At 41.0% G+C, this 20,101-nt stretch overlaps 1 protein-coding gene across 2 annotated transcripts; it reads left to right on the top strand.

Moving 5' to 3' along the window:
• The first annotated feature begins 16,197 nt into the window (after positions 1-16,197).
• chst1 (carbohydrate (keratan sulfate Gal-6) sulfotransferase 1) lies at positions 16,198-19,848 on the top strand. Of its 2 annotated transcripts, none has more exons than XM_034220963.1 (2): positions 16,198-16,509; positions 18,090-19,848. In XM_034220963.1, the coding sequence occupies exon 2, from the start codon at positions 18,136-18,138 to the stop codon at positions 19,408-19,410; it is 1,275 nt and encodes a 424-aa protein (XP_034076854.1). In that variant the 5' UTR covers positions 16,198-16,509; positions 18,090-18,135; the 3' UTR covers positions 19,411-19,848. The 2 variants fall into 2 exon arrangements, with proteins under 2 accessions (XP_034076854.1, XP_034076853.1); XM_034220962.1 differs by having other exon boundaries at positions 16,198-16,519.
• Positions 19,849-20,101: the final 253 nt, after the last annotated feature.

The raw sequence follows: 20,101 nt of genomic DNA, 5'->3' as shown, positions 1-20,101 counted from the left end.
TGTCTCTTTAACTTAATTTGAGTTTTCCCGGCACTTGACTGATTTTGTATCGCTTTGCATTCTGGGTTAACAGACTGGAAAGCGATAGGTCGCTTTTTCTGTCAATCAAGTAAACTCTTGAATTAAGTGGCAGGGAGGCGGGATCAAAACCTGTTTTGTCTATTTTAACGGAACAGGATTTTTTTTTTATGAATGACTCGCGATCTACCAGCATTGCCCCCGCGGTCGACCGGTCGCCCGCGGTCGACGTACTGGGCACCTCTGATGTATACCATCTAAATTACTAAATAATGGTTTACATAAAAATATAGCGTACAAATATGCAACCAGAGAGCAGAAACCTCCACCAAAGCAAAATATTGCATTAAAGTGCTTATTGGAATGTCACTTTTTTTCCAATTTCATCTGGAATATATTTCTCATTAAGTTTGTTCGCTTCAGAAAAGCATGTTGTTATATTTTCATAACAAATTGAATTATAAAAAGAAAGTCAGGCCAATAGACAAAGAAACAAAATAACAAAATAACAAACATACAAACGGTCAGACAATCAGAGACATAAACATGACGTCCTTGGTGGAGGTAAGGTAAGTATAGATGAGTCAGTGGACAGACAAAAACTCTAGAGCAGGCATCCTCAAACTACGGACTCCGGTCCGGATCCGGACCGAACCAGCACTGTCTCCGGACTCCGAGCAAATTATACTTTTCATATGTATGATCTCTCTGTATTATATGTGAGACATCGCCACAACGCATTCGCAACGAGTCAAAATTCTCCGCTATGTCCACTGCAAACAGCGCTCTGCATGTCTGACTGTTCCACTGTGTTCCACCTGTGTGTGTCAACGCTTTGGTCCAATCACATTCAGCATCCAGTCAGCGTTTTTTCCCCCCAAACAATCTGCGAATCAGAGGCACAGTAGGGCGGGTCTTCGCGGAATGCGGGTGGGAAAAATGTGTGTGTCTCTTTCAACCTGTCTAAGTCAGAGCGAGAATTTTAAATAAATACATTCAGAGCGAGAGTTAACAGCTCATCTAGTTCCATCTGTACTGTAGCTAGTAGCCTAGTTTCACCTACCGGGGTGGCAACTGACACTCTAAAAATAGGCCTTGCCACCCCAGCTGCCACCCCAGTTGGCAGCTTTGTTTTGAAAGAAATGTTGTGGCTCATCGGACATTTATGAGAGAAAGTCTCTAATGTCCGAGTGCAAGTGAATGCAGCACAAGATGCACGTCATGTAACCCCTCCCCCGGTCCTGGCGCGAGCGTGGACATACGATTGGCGGCGATTTCATTTTGAACTGGACGGCGCAAAACGAGAAGCATTCGGACCCAAGCACTGAAGGAATGAGGTATTTGTGGTCTACACTGACAGAGAAGAGACTGTCAGTGTGGCTGTACTCAGCATTGAATCAAAACGCACTAAAGCTGTTGATCTTAATACGTTTGTGAGGCGTTTTGCTGAACAAAATGGTAATCGCCGCATTCAGCTGTAATAGACATGTCAACGTGATGCTCTGCTCACAGATGAGCATACACAACTATTAAGATGATGACCTTACGTGTGTAAATATATTGTTTTCTTTGAGGGGGTCTGCCCCCAAAAAACTGTTTTAAGTCAGTGCATTTCCTTGGCTGTGGGTGAGTCCACTGACAATGCTCAGTTGCTGGTGTTTGTGAGTTGTTATGATGAGGCAAAGGGGGAGTTTGTTGAAGATGTGTTGGGCCTGACGAACCTCAGTGGACACACAAGGGGGAATACATTTATAAAGCAATAATGGGAATGCTGAATGAAAGAGGGTGCAGCTGCCTTTATTCATAACTGTGCAGCTCTTACACTGCGACTCTGAGGGGTCAAGCACAGAAACAATAACAATGAAAACTGCTGCATACAGATTATTTTTGTTTTTGCAACCTCGTGTTAAGAATCTTGTTGCAATTGTTTAAAAGTTTGAATGACCGTAATAAACGGACCTTTGTCTTATTGAAACATTTATTTTGGACCTTTAAGATTTGTATTTGAGTACCCCTGCTCTAGAGTATCTAGAGCAGGGGTAGGCAAGTAAGTTTGGCCGTGGGCCAATTTTTTGCTGAGCCGCAAGATGGCGGGCCAGAACATAATCAAAGCCTAATTCAAGGAATTGCTGTTGGTAAGAGGGCGCAGCGCCCCTGTTCCCCGGTTCAGAAAAAACTCTGATATCGCTGATAACCCTCCCCATCAAGACTCTGATGCGCAGTCAGATCCGCTGATTGGTTCACTGATGCCAAAGGGAGGCTCGTCCTCTCTAGCCCCATTTCAGTCCCAAAGCCAGGGCTATTATCTGTATTTTAACTGACTTATCTTTTAAATTGAGGTGTATTTATTGTTCTCTTCAAAGTTTATTTTTCTCTGAAATTGTAGAGAGGATGGTCCTCCCTTTCCTCAATGGACGAGCCTCCACTGAGTAAAGTAGAGTTATTAACTAGCAGTGTTATTTAACATACTTTTATTCTGATAAGTATTGTCAAGTTCTCTGGGTTTTTGGCATTTATTTGAGCGTTTGCCCATTTGAGAGGCTTGAGGGGCAACTGGAATCCTTTTTCCTTTTCTTTATTTCAACTTTTCAAGGACACATTAGGATTCTTTCAGGTTGAAAACCTTTAAAAATACCAAATGACAAAATAAATCAATTACAGCAGTTTTGCTTTGCAATTTAATATATTATAATCTAAATTAATCAGTAACCAAGTATTTTACTCAAACTCAATATATTTAATAGTTAAAGGTGGGGTAGGTAAGTTTCAGAAACCGGCTCGAGTGCACTACAATTTGAAAGTACACAGCCGAAAAGAATCCGCCCCTTCCTTCAGACTTCCTTACAGAGCACCTCCTCCAACACACATGAACGCGCACATGACGTCAGCAGACTGGTGAAAGTGGCCGCCTGTTGCTGGCGAGTCATTGTACTAAAGTCGCAACAGCTCATTTCAAAATAAACGTGGATTTGCGTAAAAAAATAGTTTTTCGGGGATCGGGTGTTTTGTTTGATTTTAAATAAACAAAGTCTTGGCTTTCAGAATATGACATTTTTATTTCCAAAATCACACGATAAATACATGTTTGAAGCTTGTAAAGGGAAGATGACAGCTCTCCCTCCACTCTGCTCTTCCACAGCGCCGCTTCCCCTCCCTCCGCTGACACTATGAATGTAAGCGGATATGTCGGGACAGAATTTATATTACCGGACAAATTTGAAACTTACCGGTCATGTTTCAATAATAATAATAAGAATTGTGTAGCAGAGTTTCCGTTAGCAGGTAATCACCGGACTATGACCGGATATGCTGATGTTTAACAGTTAATGGGGCTCATTTTTATATTGCTTCAGTTTATAATCGTTACAGATCAAAAATTCAGATTCATTTTTCTATAAATGATTCTACAAACAACAAACAACATAATTATTACATTCAAACAAACTACTTGTAGTAGATGAAGTACATTATTCAAAAGTTTACATTAACTTTGAATAATAACACGGGAGAAACGTATGCTCTCTTTTCCCCTCTCCCTCCCTCTCTCTCCTCACAGCCGGTCAGTTTCTCATGCAGCTCGCTAAACAGTGGGCGGGGCTTCAGGTGATCATGCAGAGCTGCGTGTCTCCATCAGACTCAGCAGCTGATCTGATCTCTCTCTCGGGTCCGGTTACACTTCACTCGCGTTTATGTCCATATCGATCAGATCCAGCTCTCCTGATCGGCCTTTATAGGGAGCACCGATCAAACTATTAAGAGTGAATATCGGCCGATAATGACCGGCGGCCGATCGATCGGCGGCTAACGGAAACCCTGATGTGCACTGTCGGTCCTATGTTGTAAAAAAAAAAAAAAAATATCAAAATAATATTTTATTTTTGATTCTCAAAATTACGGGCCAAATATTATTGCTGGCGGGCCAACAATGGCCCGCGGGCCGCCTGTTGCCGACCCATGATCTAGACTAGAGCTTCCGAACATTGGCTAACATCACTTATCGCCAAGCAAGGTTGTAGTGGAAAACCTTACTGGAATGTCAAAGTAGCATTACATGTTTCATCCCTGACATGAATGAATATTTTGTGTCATTATGTTCATGCCAATAAAGCTATTTTAATTTGTAAAAACTGTTATATTTCAAAGATATCTCAAACACGGATGCTTCTGCCCTCTAAATCTCCAGACTCAGATAAATAATTTGTTACAATTCAGCTTGTGGTTAAAAACAGTGGATTATCCAACTAGAAGAGCCTCTTCATCAACAAGAGTGAGCCAAATTAAATGCAATGTAACAAAACCATAACCTTAAAGTTCCCCTATTATACTGTTTTTCGACCAGGCTTGAAATACCAAACAGATAATTGTAGCATCCCATAAACTCCTCTGTTTCAGCCCTGATTCAAACGTGCTGATTCTGTGTCTCTTTAAATGCTAATGAGTTGCTGCTTGTGACGTCCCTCTGCAAGACGATTGGTTAAAAAAACACAATGGAGGAGATTCAGGTGAAATGGTGGGAGGTTGTTATCTATGTTGGTTATTGGCTAATGGTTGTGACAAAAAAACATGTTTTATATAGATCTGGACAAAAAGAGAGAGAACCTTTGTGCCTTAACTTTTCCGAATCTCTTAACTAGGAGCGAACACACATTTATGTATAAAACACATCATTGGTAACCTTTAACATGTTTCTTTTAAATGATCTAATTGTTTTTCAGTGTTTGTGTGATGGGACAATGCAGGAATGTGTATTTTAGAGTTTAGAGATGTTGTATTTATTTGATTATACAGTAAACTGTATATTAACCCACATCAGTACTTCTTCTGAAGGGTTTAGTACTAGCCCAGTTTACTGTGTGCTCCAACAGCAATCAACTATTCATCCAGCCAACAGCTGTAGTCCACCGGCCAGCCAACTACCCAATGTTCAGCACAGCAAATGATTAAGGGCACGGGATAAGGATAAAGATGTGCCAGACTCATCTGAAGCTCTCGTTAATCTGCTGTTGGCAGTGCAGTGTGTGTTGCATTAGCATTATTACAGTGCATATCAGCTGGTCGAGGTATATCCGCATGTGTAGCAGTGGTGCTACTGGTAAATGATGGAGTGGGGCTAGCAGAGATTTAGCTTTAGTAATTCCAACATTTGGAGTGGCTAGAACATCAAGCAGCATAGGTATGAGGGTTTTAACATGATGTAACTGAGTTGTAATACAAATATGCAGGATTTCTGACTTCCATAATGAAGATCAAGGACAAATGCTCAGGATGTTACTTTTAATAGAGTCATATGGAATGAAAGATATTAAAGTTTTATTGGATTAAAGGTCTACTGGACATCCATTGATATACGCTTTCTACAGTTACAGTATGGCCCATCTTTGTCTCGTTGATCCCATCTCCCTACTGTCTATAAGTCTAGAAAACGTAATTTTAGTTGCACTACCTTTTAATACGGAGATATGTTAGATATTATAAATCTCTTATGGCCAGATGTCCTGATGACTCTCCCAGATGTTTTTCTTTTGAGCTGATGCAGGGAATCATGAGAGGCTATTATAAACCCAACAATTGCTGTCATCATCCATGATTTTTTTTACAAATGTACCTTTGAGAGGGATAGTTGTACAATATGTCCAGTGCTTTTAGTGTGATTAGATGTGTTCCCTTGGTCCTCTCTACACTAAGAACCCACTAAAATACACAAAAAAGACAATAAAGCTATTTTGTTTTGGTTAGATAGATTAATTTATTCGTTCATTGGAAGAAAATTGTGATGTCTTCATGCCCTTATATAATGGAAAGGCGATTAATGCTGCTTGCAACAATATCAGTTCTACATCATATAAAACATTAATGGCGCTACCATAGCTGAACAATTAGCTGAATCTCAACAAAAAAAATCTTTACATTTTAACTAGACTTTGTCTTGCTTTAACAGTAGTTTGCAAACAAAATTGCCATGAAAGTAAACTGTTGTATTATTTTATTGTACAATTTGTTATGGCTGCTGTGTTTTAAATAGCCACCTGAAATATTAAAAACTGACTTTCAAATGTGCTCCAGTGACAAATTGGCTCAATATTTTTATAGCATTTAAATATGGTTTATGTATGTTTCTCCTTGTGTGTAACCACTGCGTGAATGTTTCAAATACGGTGTTATTTTGGCGTGGCTATGATGTAGTTTATCAAAGGCTCACATACATATGGATGCATGAAGAGCCAGGGTATATGGTGTTGATTTGACAAAGGAGCCGGTATAGCAGAATGACAGCCGGAGCTCTGTGGGTTTACACTGCATAAAGCTCATCCTCAGGGACCTATGTCTAGTTAGAATTTAAAGCAGTCTGGAGCGCGCGCGTACAGCAGTGCCATTGCTGCTGGAAAAATGACGAGACGGGAGCCTTTTCAGGTCACTTACATATTCACTGCCGGGGATGCATATTGGGCAGTCCTTGTTTTTGGCTGCATATCAAACGGTAGCCAAAAAACATTTTCTCTTAAAGAAAGAAGGAAGACAAACTCTGGACACTGGCATTGTGCTCTGCTGAGTATAATAAAAGACAATCTACCAAGCCTATTGTTTTTTGGCAAACAGATATAATTGCAAAGGAGTCCTTGTAGCTGTCATTTCAATTGATTTAAACCCCCCGCCCAAAGAAATCTCATTTGACACACATTAATTACAACACTTTGTTCTGGTTTCCAAAACATACAGTAATTGCATCATCTGAATCACAAAACAGCCATGTCATTCGCTGAAATTAAAATTTGGAACCACAACTCCAAACATAGGTTAGAAAACTTTAGTTAACTCAGCAAGATGGGATAAAATGACTAAAATCTGACTGAAAGTAAAAAAACATCAGTCAAGCAGCCTTCGTCTTCTTCTGCAGAGACCATTTGTATAACATCCTAATGAGAAACCCCTTATAAACTAATCCTGATCCTCTTTGGAATTAAATACATGTCATTACTTTATCATTTGACCAGCTATAATGATATGGTGCCATCTTAGTTTTGGATTGCTGACTACAGATTGAGAGTCTAAAATCACTCAAATTCCCCAAAAGTATAATGAGATAATAAAGGTTTGTTAAAGCTTGATATCACATTGAACAATTTATTCCATTATATAGTTGCAATTATAAATTGAAAGATATTAGAAAGATATGTTTGTATTCTGTGGGATTTAGATATTACATGTATGCAGTTTACTGTAAAAGAAGAGACGACATGAAAGAGGTAAGCGATGGCATTTTACTTTTAGATTCCGCCACATAAGCCAGTAATGTTAATTCCCATTGATTATTTGCAGCTCAATTAAAACGGTGCTCCCTTGTGAGTGGCTGTGTCAAAAAACAAGTATTATGAAAACCTTACCTCCAAAATTAAGAATGCAAACAGCCTTCTTTCTACCTTTACTGCACTCTCCTGTTTAAAATGTGGTTTTAAAGCACAATGGTAGTAGACTATTTTTATTTATTTTTATTATATAAGTAGAAGAATATGGAAACGAATATGTAAAAAACACCCTTATTTACAATATGTGTGCCTAGAGGTTTATTCTTTACATTCAATGCTATCTCATTGCATTGAGAAGTTAATATACAAACTACAGTAACAGCAACACACTATAATCAATGCTATATTGAATACAACATAGTTGTCAGCTGCTATACCAATCACAGCAACACTATTCCAGATGCTCTGTGTTCTGCCCTCTCCTGTTTTGGAAACAAGAACAAGACAGTCCCCTGAAACATGTGCTTGCACAGAGAATTGTGAATGAAAAATGCCAGACAGAAAAACCCAGCTTCTGTCACCATGTGCATACAGGCATAAGGATCAGAGAGAAGAACAAAGCCCCCCCCCCCCAACACACACATTATTTAGCCTGGCGTGTTATTAATCTATTACAAATCCTTTTAGAGCATGCTCAAGAAGAATAGCCTTACGCGATAATGCACATAAAGGCTATCACGCTGCAGCAGATGCCCAGCGTCAGTGTGGTGTGCGTCCCTTGACAAGACTTCCACAAGCTGCGCTTACTGACATAAACGTTCAGGGGACAGCCATGGAATCAGAGCTGTATGGCTGCGTCATCGCTGGCCTCCCCGCGGTTATAAGCACATCCAGGGGGCTTTCATCGGCAAGGTTAAGACAATACCTAAGCAACTTCACAGAACATCCCGGAAAATAATATGAATGTGACTGTAAATACAGAAACATAAATGAAATCAAATTCATGCTGGGTAGGAACATTGCCTTTGATAGTGCATGTGATCTACACAAATGATCAGTATGAACGTAGGCCTACTGTATGTTATCAAGGAAGTAGTCTGTGACACCATCACAGAAAACAAGGTAATCGCCACTGGTGGAAATCAACTAAATACATGTATTCAAGTATTAAACGTGTGAACAGTTTTAAAATATAATTAGCTTTCTCATTTTGTGTTACTTTATACTTCAGTTAATTTAAGAGATACATAATAATATATTTACTAATATTTACTTTGTATCATTTATTTCTACATTTTGAAGTAAATATGTAAATATAGATTGAGAGATTTCATTTTTTCACCACTTATCTTCACTGAACAATTGAAATACTGCTTACATGTTAATAGATCTACCTAAAAATGCATTACTTCTTCTGAAATCTTGCTGTGAAAACCAAATCTTCTAAAATGTAGGTATCGACTTCACATGGCTACTTGACATTTGTGTGAAATGGAAATGTGACGTGTCGGCCCCGACAGCTCGTCAACATCTAGGGCCTTCAGCAAGTCTGCACATCTTCGTCTCTCTGGCACACTGCCACTTCAGAGCTTTTTTACTTTCTCACTGACCTCTGGCAGCCAAATGGAGCCAATTCCCGTCAGTCGTCCATCATGGTAGTCTGTCTGCTGGATTCACAAGTTCCTCAAAATGTACACTTCCTCTGTTTTCCAAAGGCATATTTTATTTTACTTCTCTTTTTTGTAAGGTGGGGAAATAATAGTCTCCAAAACAACCACTTGAGAAACATTTAACCTGTTAAGCCCGAAGGTCCCCGCCGGCGGGGACCCTGGGTTTTTCTTTCACAACACTGTGTCTCAGCCTCAGGGCATCTTAATATTTAAAAACCTATTAATGTGTTATACCAGATTAACGAGAAGAATCTCAGCTAACTGACGATATGAACCATTTTTACCGAAACAAAACACAAGTCTCACAAGAAGCGTTAGCATTAGCCCTTAGCTAAAACGGGCAGATGCTACATCCGGTGCTAACTAGCAAAACGATCTTTAAAACTTAATATTTTCTGCACAAACTACATATCATCTGAAAGCTGATACTCCACAGATTATTTTTTTCTAAGTATCATCACTGTAGGACACAAACTCACTGAGCTAGCAGCCAGGACAGAGAAAAAAAAAAAAAAACCGTTTTCAAAACCATAACAATAATTATGTCTTACCGTTGCTGTTTTGTGATCAAAGCTCGTGTTAAAGGGTATACAAACGCTGCTTAAGGTTAATCCAATGTCTCTTAGTCACTTTAGAATTGTTCCTGATAATCTATCATTACATTTATGGCAGCAGAGTAGGTATAAAGTTTCGCAGTCCCGAGCTAATGCTGTCTCACGTGCTGTTTAGGCAAACCTCTCTCTACTTGACGTAAGTGTTTAGCGGGACTTACTAACTGTCACTCGATTATATTGGCTCTAACGGTTCAGAAAAGGTGTCAATCACCCAAATCGACCAATGGGTTCCAAAGATATGATCCTGCGTAGTATAAACTACGCCCGCTCCATTACGCATTACCACAGCACGCAGCGACGATAGCAGGTAACAGGTAACAGAGCACATTTCAAGGACGTTGATTTCTTTGCTTTTAGATCTTTTTCTTGTGTATCCTCTTTCCATTTTAGCAAATAATGGCAGCCAGAAGGGAGAGCTTCACCACCGAGCAGGTGCTAGAGATGCTAGCTGACGATAGCGGGGCTATGACCATGCCAGATGACTCTTCGTCGGATGATGAAGATCATCAAGAGACAGTAGTGACTCAGATGTTGAACTTCCACCACGGGAAAGGTATGTAATCTCTCTGTTTTTATATATTACTTATGTGTTTGGTGGAACTGCGTCACAGTGCTAGCTTAGCCAAGAAGCTACAGGAATGATTAGGCAAAATGCTAAATAGTGTAACTTACTTGTCTTTTTGGAGTTACATTTTCTAAATGAATGGCCAGTGAATGAATATACATGTGTTTACTTATTTATTTGATGTAATATTATTCATTTATCAGGGCTCGACATTAAGGACTGCCCGATGGCCCGGGGCCATCTAGTATTTAGCTCGGGCAATGAAGCCTCACCTGCTGGTTGCCCGATCGGGCAATCTATTATGCCAGTATCATGCAGCTCGCGGATCCAGTAATGAGAGACCCGACAGTAAAACTAAACTTATCTATAACTAGTTTAGGTAGTTTGAGAGGTAATTAAAATAGCTACGTGTGATATTCTAACCTAAAGTGTGTGTTTTGTCCGCTCACCGCTGCATGTGATCATGCAGAGCTGCGTGTCGACTCGTCAGCAGCAGCTGATCTCTCTCTCCCGTCAGATTAGACTTCACTCGCGTTTATGTCCATATCGATCAGATCCAGCTAGTTCTAGCTAATGATATGACTACCTGCTTATTAAAAGACACCTAAACAATAAGTGTCGCTATGCAACCGGATGAGGCCACAAAGTATAGCGCAGCATTATGCATTTGTTTACATGCCCACCGGAACCCCGAGGCATTACCAACAGATCAACCCATACAGGACATCTCTTTCTCCACATTAAGTGTTAGACATTAGAATTGACTATTCTTGTCTGTCACATACTCTTCTTGTCTGTCACATAAGTGGCGCAACTGAAGCGGTATTGCGCTAAAGGGAAATTATTTTTGACCGAAGATATTTAGATTTGCCGGCTAACGGGAACTCTGACGTCGCCATTTTGTGTGCTTCGCGGATGCGCTCGGCTCCTCTCGATTGCTGCTCGGGTCTGCTCGGTCAGCTTCCGGATGAGGAGGCATTCGTTCGACCAATTTAGATAACATTACAAACATTTTTAACAGGGGCCATAATAGTGTAAATAATGTTTGTTTTGGCAGTTATAACTGAATGTAATGTTTTCTACTTTTTTTACATCTGGGAAGGCATTTGCCTTCATCAGATGGAAAGTGTCTTGACCAACAACTTAAGTATTTCTTAAAGCTATGCAGGGCATGCAAGCGAGCAAACACAAACAAGAACAAACAAACAAGTGAAATTAAAAATAAAATTGAAATTGTACAATATAATATTGTGGTGGTTCATCTTATAATTCAGTCTAGAGAATGCACCAGACAGCATCTAAGACCTGCAAAAATCTACATTTTCTAGGGGGAGGCCCCCCAAACCCTTCGTGCGTCATTTTGTCCGCGCGCATTTTTCAGGGCAATCTCTATTGGGCTCAGGGCCATCTGTAAATTAGCTTAGATGGCCCACAGGGCCATCTCCCAAAATCCTTAATGTCATGCACTGTTTATAGTCCAATATTATCCTATAAGTATAAGCCAGTGAATTAATCTAATCTCTTTGTTTTTCCACATTTGTTTTCAGTGATGCAGTTGAGTTTGAAATGGCTTCTGGACCCCCATCTGCCACTCAGCCTGTCTCAACAATGCCACGACCATCCACCCAGCTATCCCCACCCTCACATCCACAGCCGTCTACTTCCACTCAGCCTGCCTCAACAAAGCTACGACCATCGATTCAGCCATCCCCACCCTCACATCCACAGCCGTCTACTTCCACTCAGCCTGCCTCAACAAAGCTACGACCATCCATTCAGCCATCCCCACCCTCACATCCATCAACGTCTGCTTCCACTCAGCTAGGCCGTTCCACTCGAAGGGTTTCTGCTCCCCCTCCTCAGCCATCATCTTCTGATTCTGAGACACCCAAAGAGCTGCCATACAAAAGGAAAGGAAAAACATCTCTAAAACCCAGGAGCGTGGCCGAGGTGGGTCTTCCTCTTCCAGAACAACCGAGGAAGAACTCAGGTGGCACAACAGAGAGGAGAAAGACCGAAGACCAGAGCCATTGAGGTTCATACCAGCCAGGATCCCAGGCCCAACCGTTGACAGCACTGCAGCATGGTCTCCCCTCTCCATTTTCAGGCTTTTCTTTAGCACTGCCGTGGTTAATATAATCATTGCGAACACGAACGCCCACGCCCTGAGGAGATTACAGGCAGGAAAGAAATATCTTTGGAAAGTGCTGACTGCGAGGGATTTTTACACTTTCCTGGCCATTATCATTTTCACAGGCCTCGTCCACGTTCACCAACGATCGGACTACTGGAGGAAGAAATGGCCGTACTACTTCTCATTCCCATCTGATAGGATGTCCCGGCAACGCTTTGAAGCCATCATGTGGTCTTTGCACCTGAGCAACCCTGAAAAAGACGAGGAAAACGATCGTAAAAGGAACACCGCAGAGTACGACAGACTTTTCAAAATCAAGCCCCTGTACACTGACATCATTGCTGCCTGCAAAGCACATTTCCAGCCCTATCAGAAGATTTCCATAGATGAAAGGATGGTTGCTTCCAAGGCCCGCATCAGCATGAAGCAGTACATGAAAGACAAGCCAACAAAGTGGGGATACAAACTGTTTGTGCTGGCGGATTCCTCAACGGCATACACCTGGAATTGTTTTGTGTACACGGGGAAGAGTGAGTTCACCGAAGGCAAGGGACTCTGCTACTCCTCCGTGATGGACCTCCTGCCACTCCGTCTGCTCGGTGGGGGCTACACACTCTTTGTGGACAACTTTTACGCCAGCCCCACCCTCTTTGGGGATTTGTCCACTAAAAACATTGGCTGTTGTGGGACCATTCGGAAAAATCGAGTTGGTTTTCCACAAACTTAGTTGAACGCCCTTCCAAAGAAGGCTGAAAGGGGAGATTTGTGGTGGATAAGGAAAGGCAAACTCCTGTTTGTGAAGTGGATGGACACCCGTGAAGTGTCCATGTGTTCCACCGTGCACGAGGCCTTCAACGGTCAGACGGTCCAACGGAAAGTGAAACAGGCTGGTGTGTGGCAAACCAAGAACGTTCCCGTTCCTGACGCTGTGGTGGACTACAACCAAAGCATCGGCGGTGTGGATGTGTCCGACGCTTTGATCGGGTACTACAGCGTTCTCCACAAAACCATGAAATGGTACAAGACTTTTTTTTCCATTTCATAGACATTGCAGTGGTGAACAGCTTCCTTCTCCACAAGGAGCTGTTCAAGATGAGGAGTGACACCAGCAGGACAAAGCCACACACCCAGAAGACTTTCAGGGAGCAGCTTGCTGCAGAATTGTTGGAGTTTGCTGAAGGCCCTGCACCTCCACCACCCCCTCCTCCACCACTCACATGCATGCCCGAGTATTATGGGGAAGATGCCACCAAGGTCAGGAAGAACTGCAGGAGGTGCCTAGATGCTGGAATCAAAAGGGTGAAGACACCTGTGTACTGCAGGAAGTGCCAGGTCCCTCTGTGCTTCACTGTCAAAAAGAACTGTTTCAGGGAGTGGCACGACCTAAATACTGGAACATTCAGGTAGGTATAAAGTTCAGGTACAGTAGGTATAACGTTTTGCGAGTGTTTATTTAAAAAAAAATATTGTATAGTGTGTTGGTAAAATATTTGTTGTTTTTATATGCCTATAGTGTGTTGGTAAAATGTTTGAAATAAATCTGCCCCAGTTGGAGTCAAATGTTACCTATGTTTTTTTTATTGTGCAAGTACACCTACACACACTGACCTACAGTGTGGTTTTATTGTATAGTGCGTTGGTACAGTTACATACACACATAGCTACACTTACACATACACATACCCTCACACTACACACACACAGCTACACTACACATACCCACACACCGACACACACACCCAGCTACACTTACACATACCCACACACCGACACACACACCCAGCTACACTTACACATACCCACACACACACACACACCTACACTTACACACACCTACACACACTCGCACAAAAAAAAGTGTTTTTTTGGGTGGAATGAATACCTATAGTGATGATTCAATGTAATACAATAATTTTTATAGTCTGGTACCTGGAAAAAGGTCAAATGGCACTGATGGAACCAGATGCACCCAAATGTGCCCAAAGCTTATTCCGCCTGGACTTTATTTACATAAATCTCTCTAAAAAGGTCAAATTTCACTTGTTTTGCCTCAATCTTGATACAGGGTACTTATTATATGTTATACTTAGGATTCCTAAAGCATTTAGGCTACTAACCCATCATTCAAGGTTGATCTTCACTATAAGTAATGGGTTTTCTTTAGGCGGAGATAGGAATTTACATTTTTGCTATGTTCCATCTGAATTTACTCTGACACAGAAAAATCTATATTGATTCTGACACTTCTACATCCAACTCACAGATGTAACCTTGCTTTGATAACAACAATTATTCATATAAACCTTTTAGAAGTGAAGTTATAGTCATTTGTTCTGGGCATGTCATTTTCGAGTCTGAAACCTGAAAAACAGGCTCGGGTTTAACAGGTTAAGTGACAACGAGAAACAAGGTTGTACATAATAAATGTGAGTAGAAAATAATAATGTTGTAGCATGATGTAGATCCATGTAGATATTAGCTTTGTCATGTGAATTATCTGTAAGTAAAAATATTTCTCAATTTATATTAAGCTCACAGGAGAAGTTAGTTACTCATCTGTGATTATGAACGTAATAGTAATTGTCCTCATGGCTTTATTTATGAGTGTTAAAACGTTTTTAATAAATTAATTTGGGTCCAGGTCCTCTTAGCACTTATCTGGAAGTGTTTTGGCCAACTGTTCAACTACTGGTCTACTTGATGATATATTGAACTAAAAGACAAAGCAAGACTCTTTCTGAAGGTGGACACTCGCCAGATAGCTTTTAAAAAACCTGGCAAACAGAATTGTGAAACGATTATTGGCTTATAATTTATGTATAAAACGTTACTACAATTATTTACTAGGCGTTAATAAATAAACTGCAATTTATAGGTTATTTATAGAGAATATAATATAATGCGTCATTGGAAAGTGGTAACAGTATATATAATTTCTGACATAAAATTGTAAAAAAATCTGTTAAATAAGTCAAATAAATATCAACAAACAAAAGAAAACGTGTGAACATAATTGGTTACAGGCCATATTGTCGTCATGTGTGTTCTGTGAGACATTTACATAGCCACAGTAAGGTTAACCAATTGGTTTGCGGATACTGTTTTGAAACCTCAAGTTTTTTTATTTTGGCCATCAAAACTGGTGATGAAGACTATTCACTTGTCAGCAAAATGTTTACTGAGAAATCAAGTGGGAAATAGGGTCATTATTTCTCATAGACTTCTATATAATCAGACATCATGATCTTCCTGCAACCAGTGGAGTCCCCCCTACTGGCTATTACATATAATGCAGGTTTAAGGCAATTATGCATTAACAATAGTTAGTTATCACTTGGTTTTATTATGACAATGAGGCGAATTATATTAGTGTGCATCCCTCCCGTCTTCCTCACAAATGTAATCATTTCCATTTTAGGTCTTGCTTTTCAGTCCTGCACCTTCAGAGACATCATGCACTTTCTGCACTCATATACTGTATGTTTTTTATCAACCCTCTGTATTAATAACTGTTTGTAAGTGAGATTCACTACAGAAAGGGCTATGCATAATCACATAACCTGAAGTGTAATGCTGATTAGACATGTGAAAGTCATACAATACCATGAGAGGATTTTTCATATAATCGCTCAAAACTGCACAAACCAAGTTCAATCAGAAAGGGAAGATAACATGAACAAGTGAGCTAAGCTATGCAAGGTACTGTAGCTATCCCATACCCACCAATGAAGAAGAATGAACCCAGTTTCTACATTGGACTAGAGCTGATTTGCTTGCGTGTGTGAGGGGGGGGGGGGGGGCAGTGATGTGGCAGGCAAGAGACTACGGGAGATGATGTGTGTTTGTGTGTGTGTGACAAAGAGAGAGAGAGAGGGAGGGAGAGAGGGAGAGGCAGGTGGAAAGGGGGAGGGGTCTGGGGTGTTTCAGACAGTCGGTCCTTGTGTACCTCACACACTCGCAGCCTCTGCGCATCATATAAGGGGAGCCCGGCTGTCGCTTTTCTCACCGCCTGGCTGACTCATATTAACACCACTGCTTTAACGTTACCATTATACCACTTTTTTCTGTCTCTGCCTCAGAATCCAACCGTTCAACTTAAACCGGCTCGCACCACCGTTATATGGAAAATACGGGTCGGCCAGGCGCATTTATTCTCTCCTACCCGAGAGGAAGCGCACGGAGGAAAACGTTGGAGGACTGACGGAAAACAGCGGTGATTCATGGACGTACCGCGCATCATGAGAATGCTACAACTACCAACAAGGTATACCGGAGTAAGTGTAAATATAGCCTACTAAATCATTACACTGTGTTTCATAGAATCGGATGATTTATACACGCATTTTATGGTGGGATGCTTTCTCTATTATTGAACACTTGCGTTTGGGTGGGATGCGTTCATTTGTGCTCGGTTATCTTACAGCAGCGTTAGAGGATGCCTGCATCGCGGACAATCTCTGTCAGGAATCCTGATCCCGCTGCAGACAGTATAGTGTGCTTTTTATTTCAATATGTATGTGAGAAGAAAGTATAGCCTCTCTAAAAGCATAATAGTTGTTATCGGTGGTCATAAAAGTCATTATTTCGGCTATACATGCAAAACCATCCACAGTGTCAGCAGCATCGCACTAACGGAGTGGGAGGAAAATACAATTTATCATCTGCTTTATTGAAACGTTTTAATTTGTTTTCTACTGGTATGTTATTTTTTTAGAGTATTAATACGATGCTTTGAATCCAGAAGATATCCCCTGATGCATCATCTCTTTTTTGAACACTGACTTGTGCGTGGCTTCTGAAGTGATGATGTTGAGCCATTATTGTACTTACACTATCAAAGCTCCCTGCATCAAGGCCCCAGTATGTGGCGCTATTACAAACAAAAATCTAATTCAGAGTGGGACATATTTTTGTCAGTGATACTTCATTTGCAGCGTCATTTCCCCTTGATATGACATTGGCAGTTAAGATTTAAACTATTGTTTACCTTTCTGGGCTGGCCATTTGTCCCCTGATGAACAAGTGGAACACAGTACAATGCTTAGACCCTTCAATCAGGCCAAATTAGGTCCTTAATTAAATGTAGACATGTTGGAGGAGACAGAGAGCCAGGGTGAATGTATAGGTGGTAGTGCAGTGTACTTAATGAAATACTTTGTTTCCCTAATAATGATAGCATGCTGCAGACATATAACCAGAATAGTTATTTTTAATGTGTGTGTTAAAATTATTTTTAAAACATTGTCAAAAAGGGGTCTATACATTTATATATACAACTTGTTTTGTCATTGCATTCCAATATAGTGTGGGCTCTCAGACAGCGGTACATTATTTTGGCCGACAGTGTCAGTTGATTGGATACGAACCAAACATAAGGGACTCAAAACACTTTTATCTATTTTAATTTCTAGATACAGGGGAAGGAGAGGCAGGAGACAAATTAAATTATTAGGTAATAAAGAGTCCGTCTCTTTGCTACAGCACATTTCTAAACCTTTAAGTCTGCCTTCAATGTATAAAGGGAAATAACATTTGCGGCGCTTTTGTCCCAAGTATCATAAATAAATAATGGCCTGTATGTTCAACCCATGACTCATGCTCAAATCTAAAAGACAATACCAACACAACTGTCAAATGGTGTATTCAAACTATGTATTTAATTATGATGCTCTCGACTCTCCACTGTACTGTGTCTAATTGTATTATATCACTGGTAATTTCAAATGTCATTTAAGGGGTTATCTTGTGTATGTAGACATTTAAGAAACGGTTAAACCAAAAAATACAAAATGACAAACGCAATAATTTTTAAGAATAAAAACACCAATTATTGTATGTTCACAGGGAGGACCTGGAATGGATCGCTGCGTCTAAATGAAGTGGTTCAGCCATGCAATGTTCCTGGAAGGCAGTGATTCTACTGGCCTTGACCTCCATTGCCATCCAGTACACGGCCATCCGGACCCTCACCTCCAAGCCTTTCCAGTTGTGCCCGTTGCCCAGCCCCCAGAACTGTGGTCTGGGGGGCCAGGACACAGAACCTCCATTTGAGCGGGGTGCAGGGTGCGATGACTACCCTTACATTTCCATCAATGCCACACGTAAAACGCACATCCTGATCCTGGCCACCACCCGTAGCGGATCGTCCTTCGTTGGCCAGCTGCTCAACCAGCATCAGGAGGTATTCTACCTGTTTGAGCCTCTTTATCACGTTCAGACCACACTGATTCCACGTTTGTCACACAGCCGCAATTCTGCAGACCGGCGTGTGATGCTCGGCGCCAGTCGAGACCTCCTGCGTAGCCTGTACGGTTGCGACCTCTATTTCCTGGAGAGCTATATCAAACCAACGCCCACCAACCACACCACAGACAAACTGTTCCGCCGAGGTGCAAGCCGTGCGCTGTGCCAGCAACCTGTTTGTGACGCCTTTGGTCCCGCTGATGTGAACGTGGAAGAAGGGGATTGTGTTAAGAAATGCGCAGCTCTAAACATGACTTTAGCAACGGACTCATGCCGTGAGAAGCGGCACGTGGCAATTAAAAGTGTTCGGGTGCCAGAAATTGGAGATTTACGTGCTTTGGTAGAAGACCCAAGGCTGAATATAAAAGTGATTCAACTGGTCAGAGACCCGCGTGGTATCCTGTCATCACGGATTGAGACATTCAGGGATACATATCGGCTATGGCGTATTTGGAGGGCCACGGGGCGACGGCCATATAATCTAGACTTGAGTCAGCTTACGGTTGTCTGTGAAGACTTTCTCAGTTCAGTTTCAACCGGTGTCAGTCATCCCTATTGGCTCAAAGGGAAATACATGTTGGTTCGCTATGAGGATTTGGCCAGAAATCCACTTCTCAAGACAAAGGAGATCTATGACTATCTGGGGCTGCCTATGGATAAAAATGTGGAAGACTGGATACATGCAAACACCCGGGGCAGCAATGAGCCCTCAGCAAAACATAAGTTTGGAACAGTGAGGGACTCAGCTGCTAATGCAGAGAGCTGGCGTTTGAAACTGTCTTATGACATGGTAGAATACACACAGACTGTGTGTCAAAAAGTACTTCACCAGCTGGGATATAAGGCTGTAAGATCAGCAGAGGAACTGAAAAACATGTCACTCTCACTGGTACAGGACAAAACTTTTGTAACATTTTTGTAACAAAGATAGTTCTCTATGACTATTTTTGATATATTTATAATTGTTGCCTTATAATTTCTTTAGTTTGTTGGTGTTGTTTCTGTAATTTTGTCTCATTAAATTTGCACTAAACTTTAAGATTATGAATGCACCGAGGGGAACTACGGATGATTCCCCAAGGTTTCAGAACAGCACACTTTCTACTCAAAGAAATCAGACAAGCTATTTCACAAATGTGTCATAATTAGTTTTCTTCATGAATAGAACCAAGACAAGGCACTGTCTGTATTGTTTCATGTATGCAAGCTGTTGATTCAATGAAAGTAAACTGTTGCCCTTCAAAAACACGAGATTGGAGTTTGAACGGATTTTGGTAAAGCAGACTTGTTTTGTTTTTTGTCCAAAAGACTGTTCAAGCCCTTCTGTGCAATAAATAGTGAATGTCGCATTCAACCTTTACCACTATGGCTTTTCTATCCATGTGGGAAGAGCAGAGCACTTCTGACGGATGCTACGTTAGCAATGTATTATTGCAATTGACAGGCTCTCCAGTTAAAGGGACAAGGGAACAATTATTAATTTCCTTAGAGAATACTTCACAATTGTCAAGATGTTTACGACACGGATGTAGACGTAATTTAAGTCTTAATTCAAGTAGTGTTTGTCAGTTTTATGTATTACTTTATTTATCTTACAAGTTGTCAATCCATTT

This window comes from Gymnodraco acuticeps, unplaced genomic scaffold, assembly GCF_902827175.1.
Source record: "Gymnodraco acuticeps unplaced genomic scaffold, fGymAcu1.1, whole genome shotgun sequence".
NCBI classification, from domain to species: Eukaryota; Metazoa; Chordata; class Actinopteri; order Perciformes; family Bathydraconidae; genus Gymnodraco; species Gymnodraco acuticeps.
Note: the sequence above shows the minus strand (reverse complement) of the source record. Positions and strands in the feature narration are given on the sequence as shown.

Excerpts from the sequence above, each read along its gene's own strand:
- chst1 (XM_034220963.1), top strand. The coding sequence starts at position 18,136 with ATGCAATGTTCCTGGAAGGCAGTGATTCTACTGGCCTTGACCTCCATT.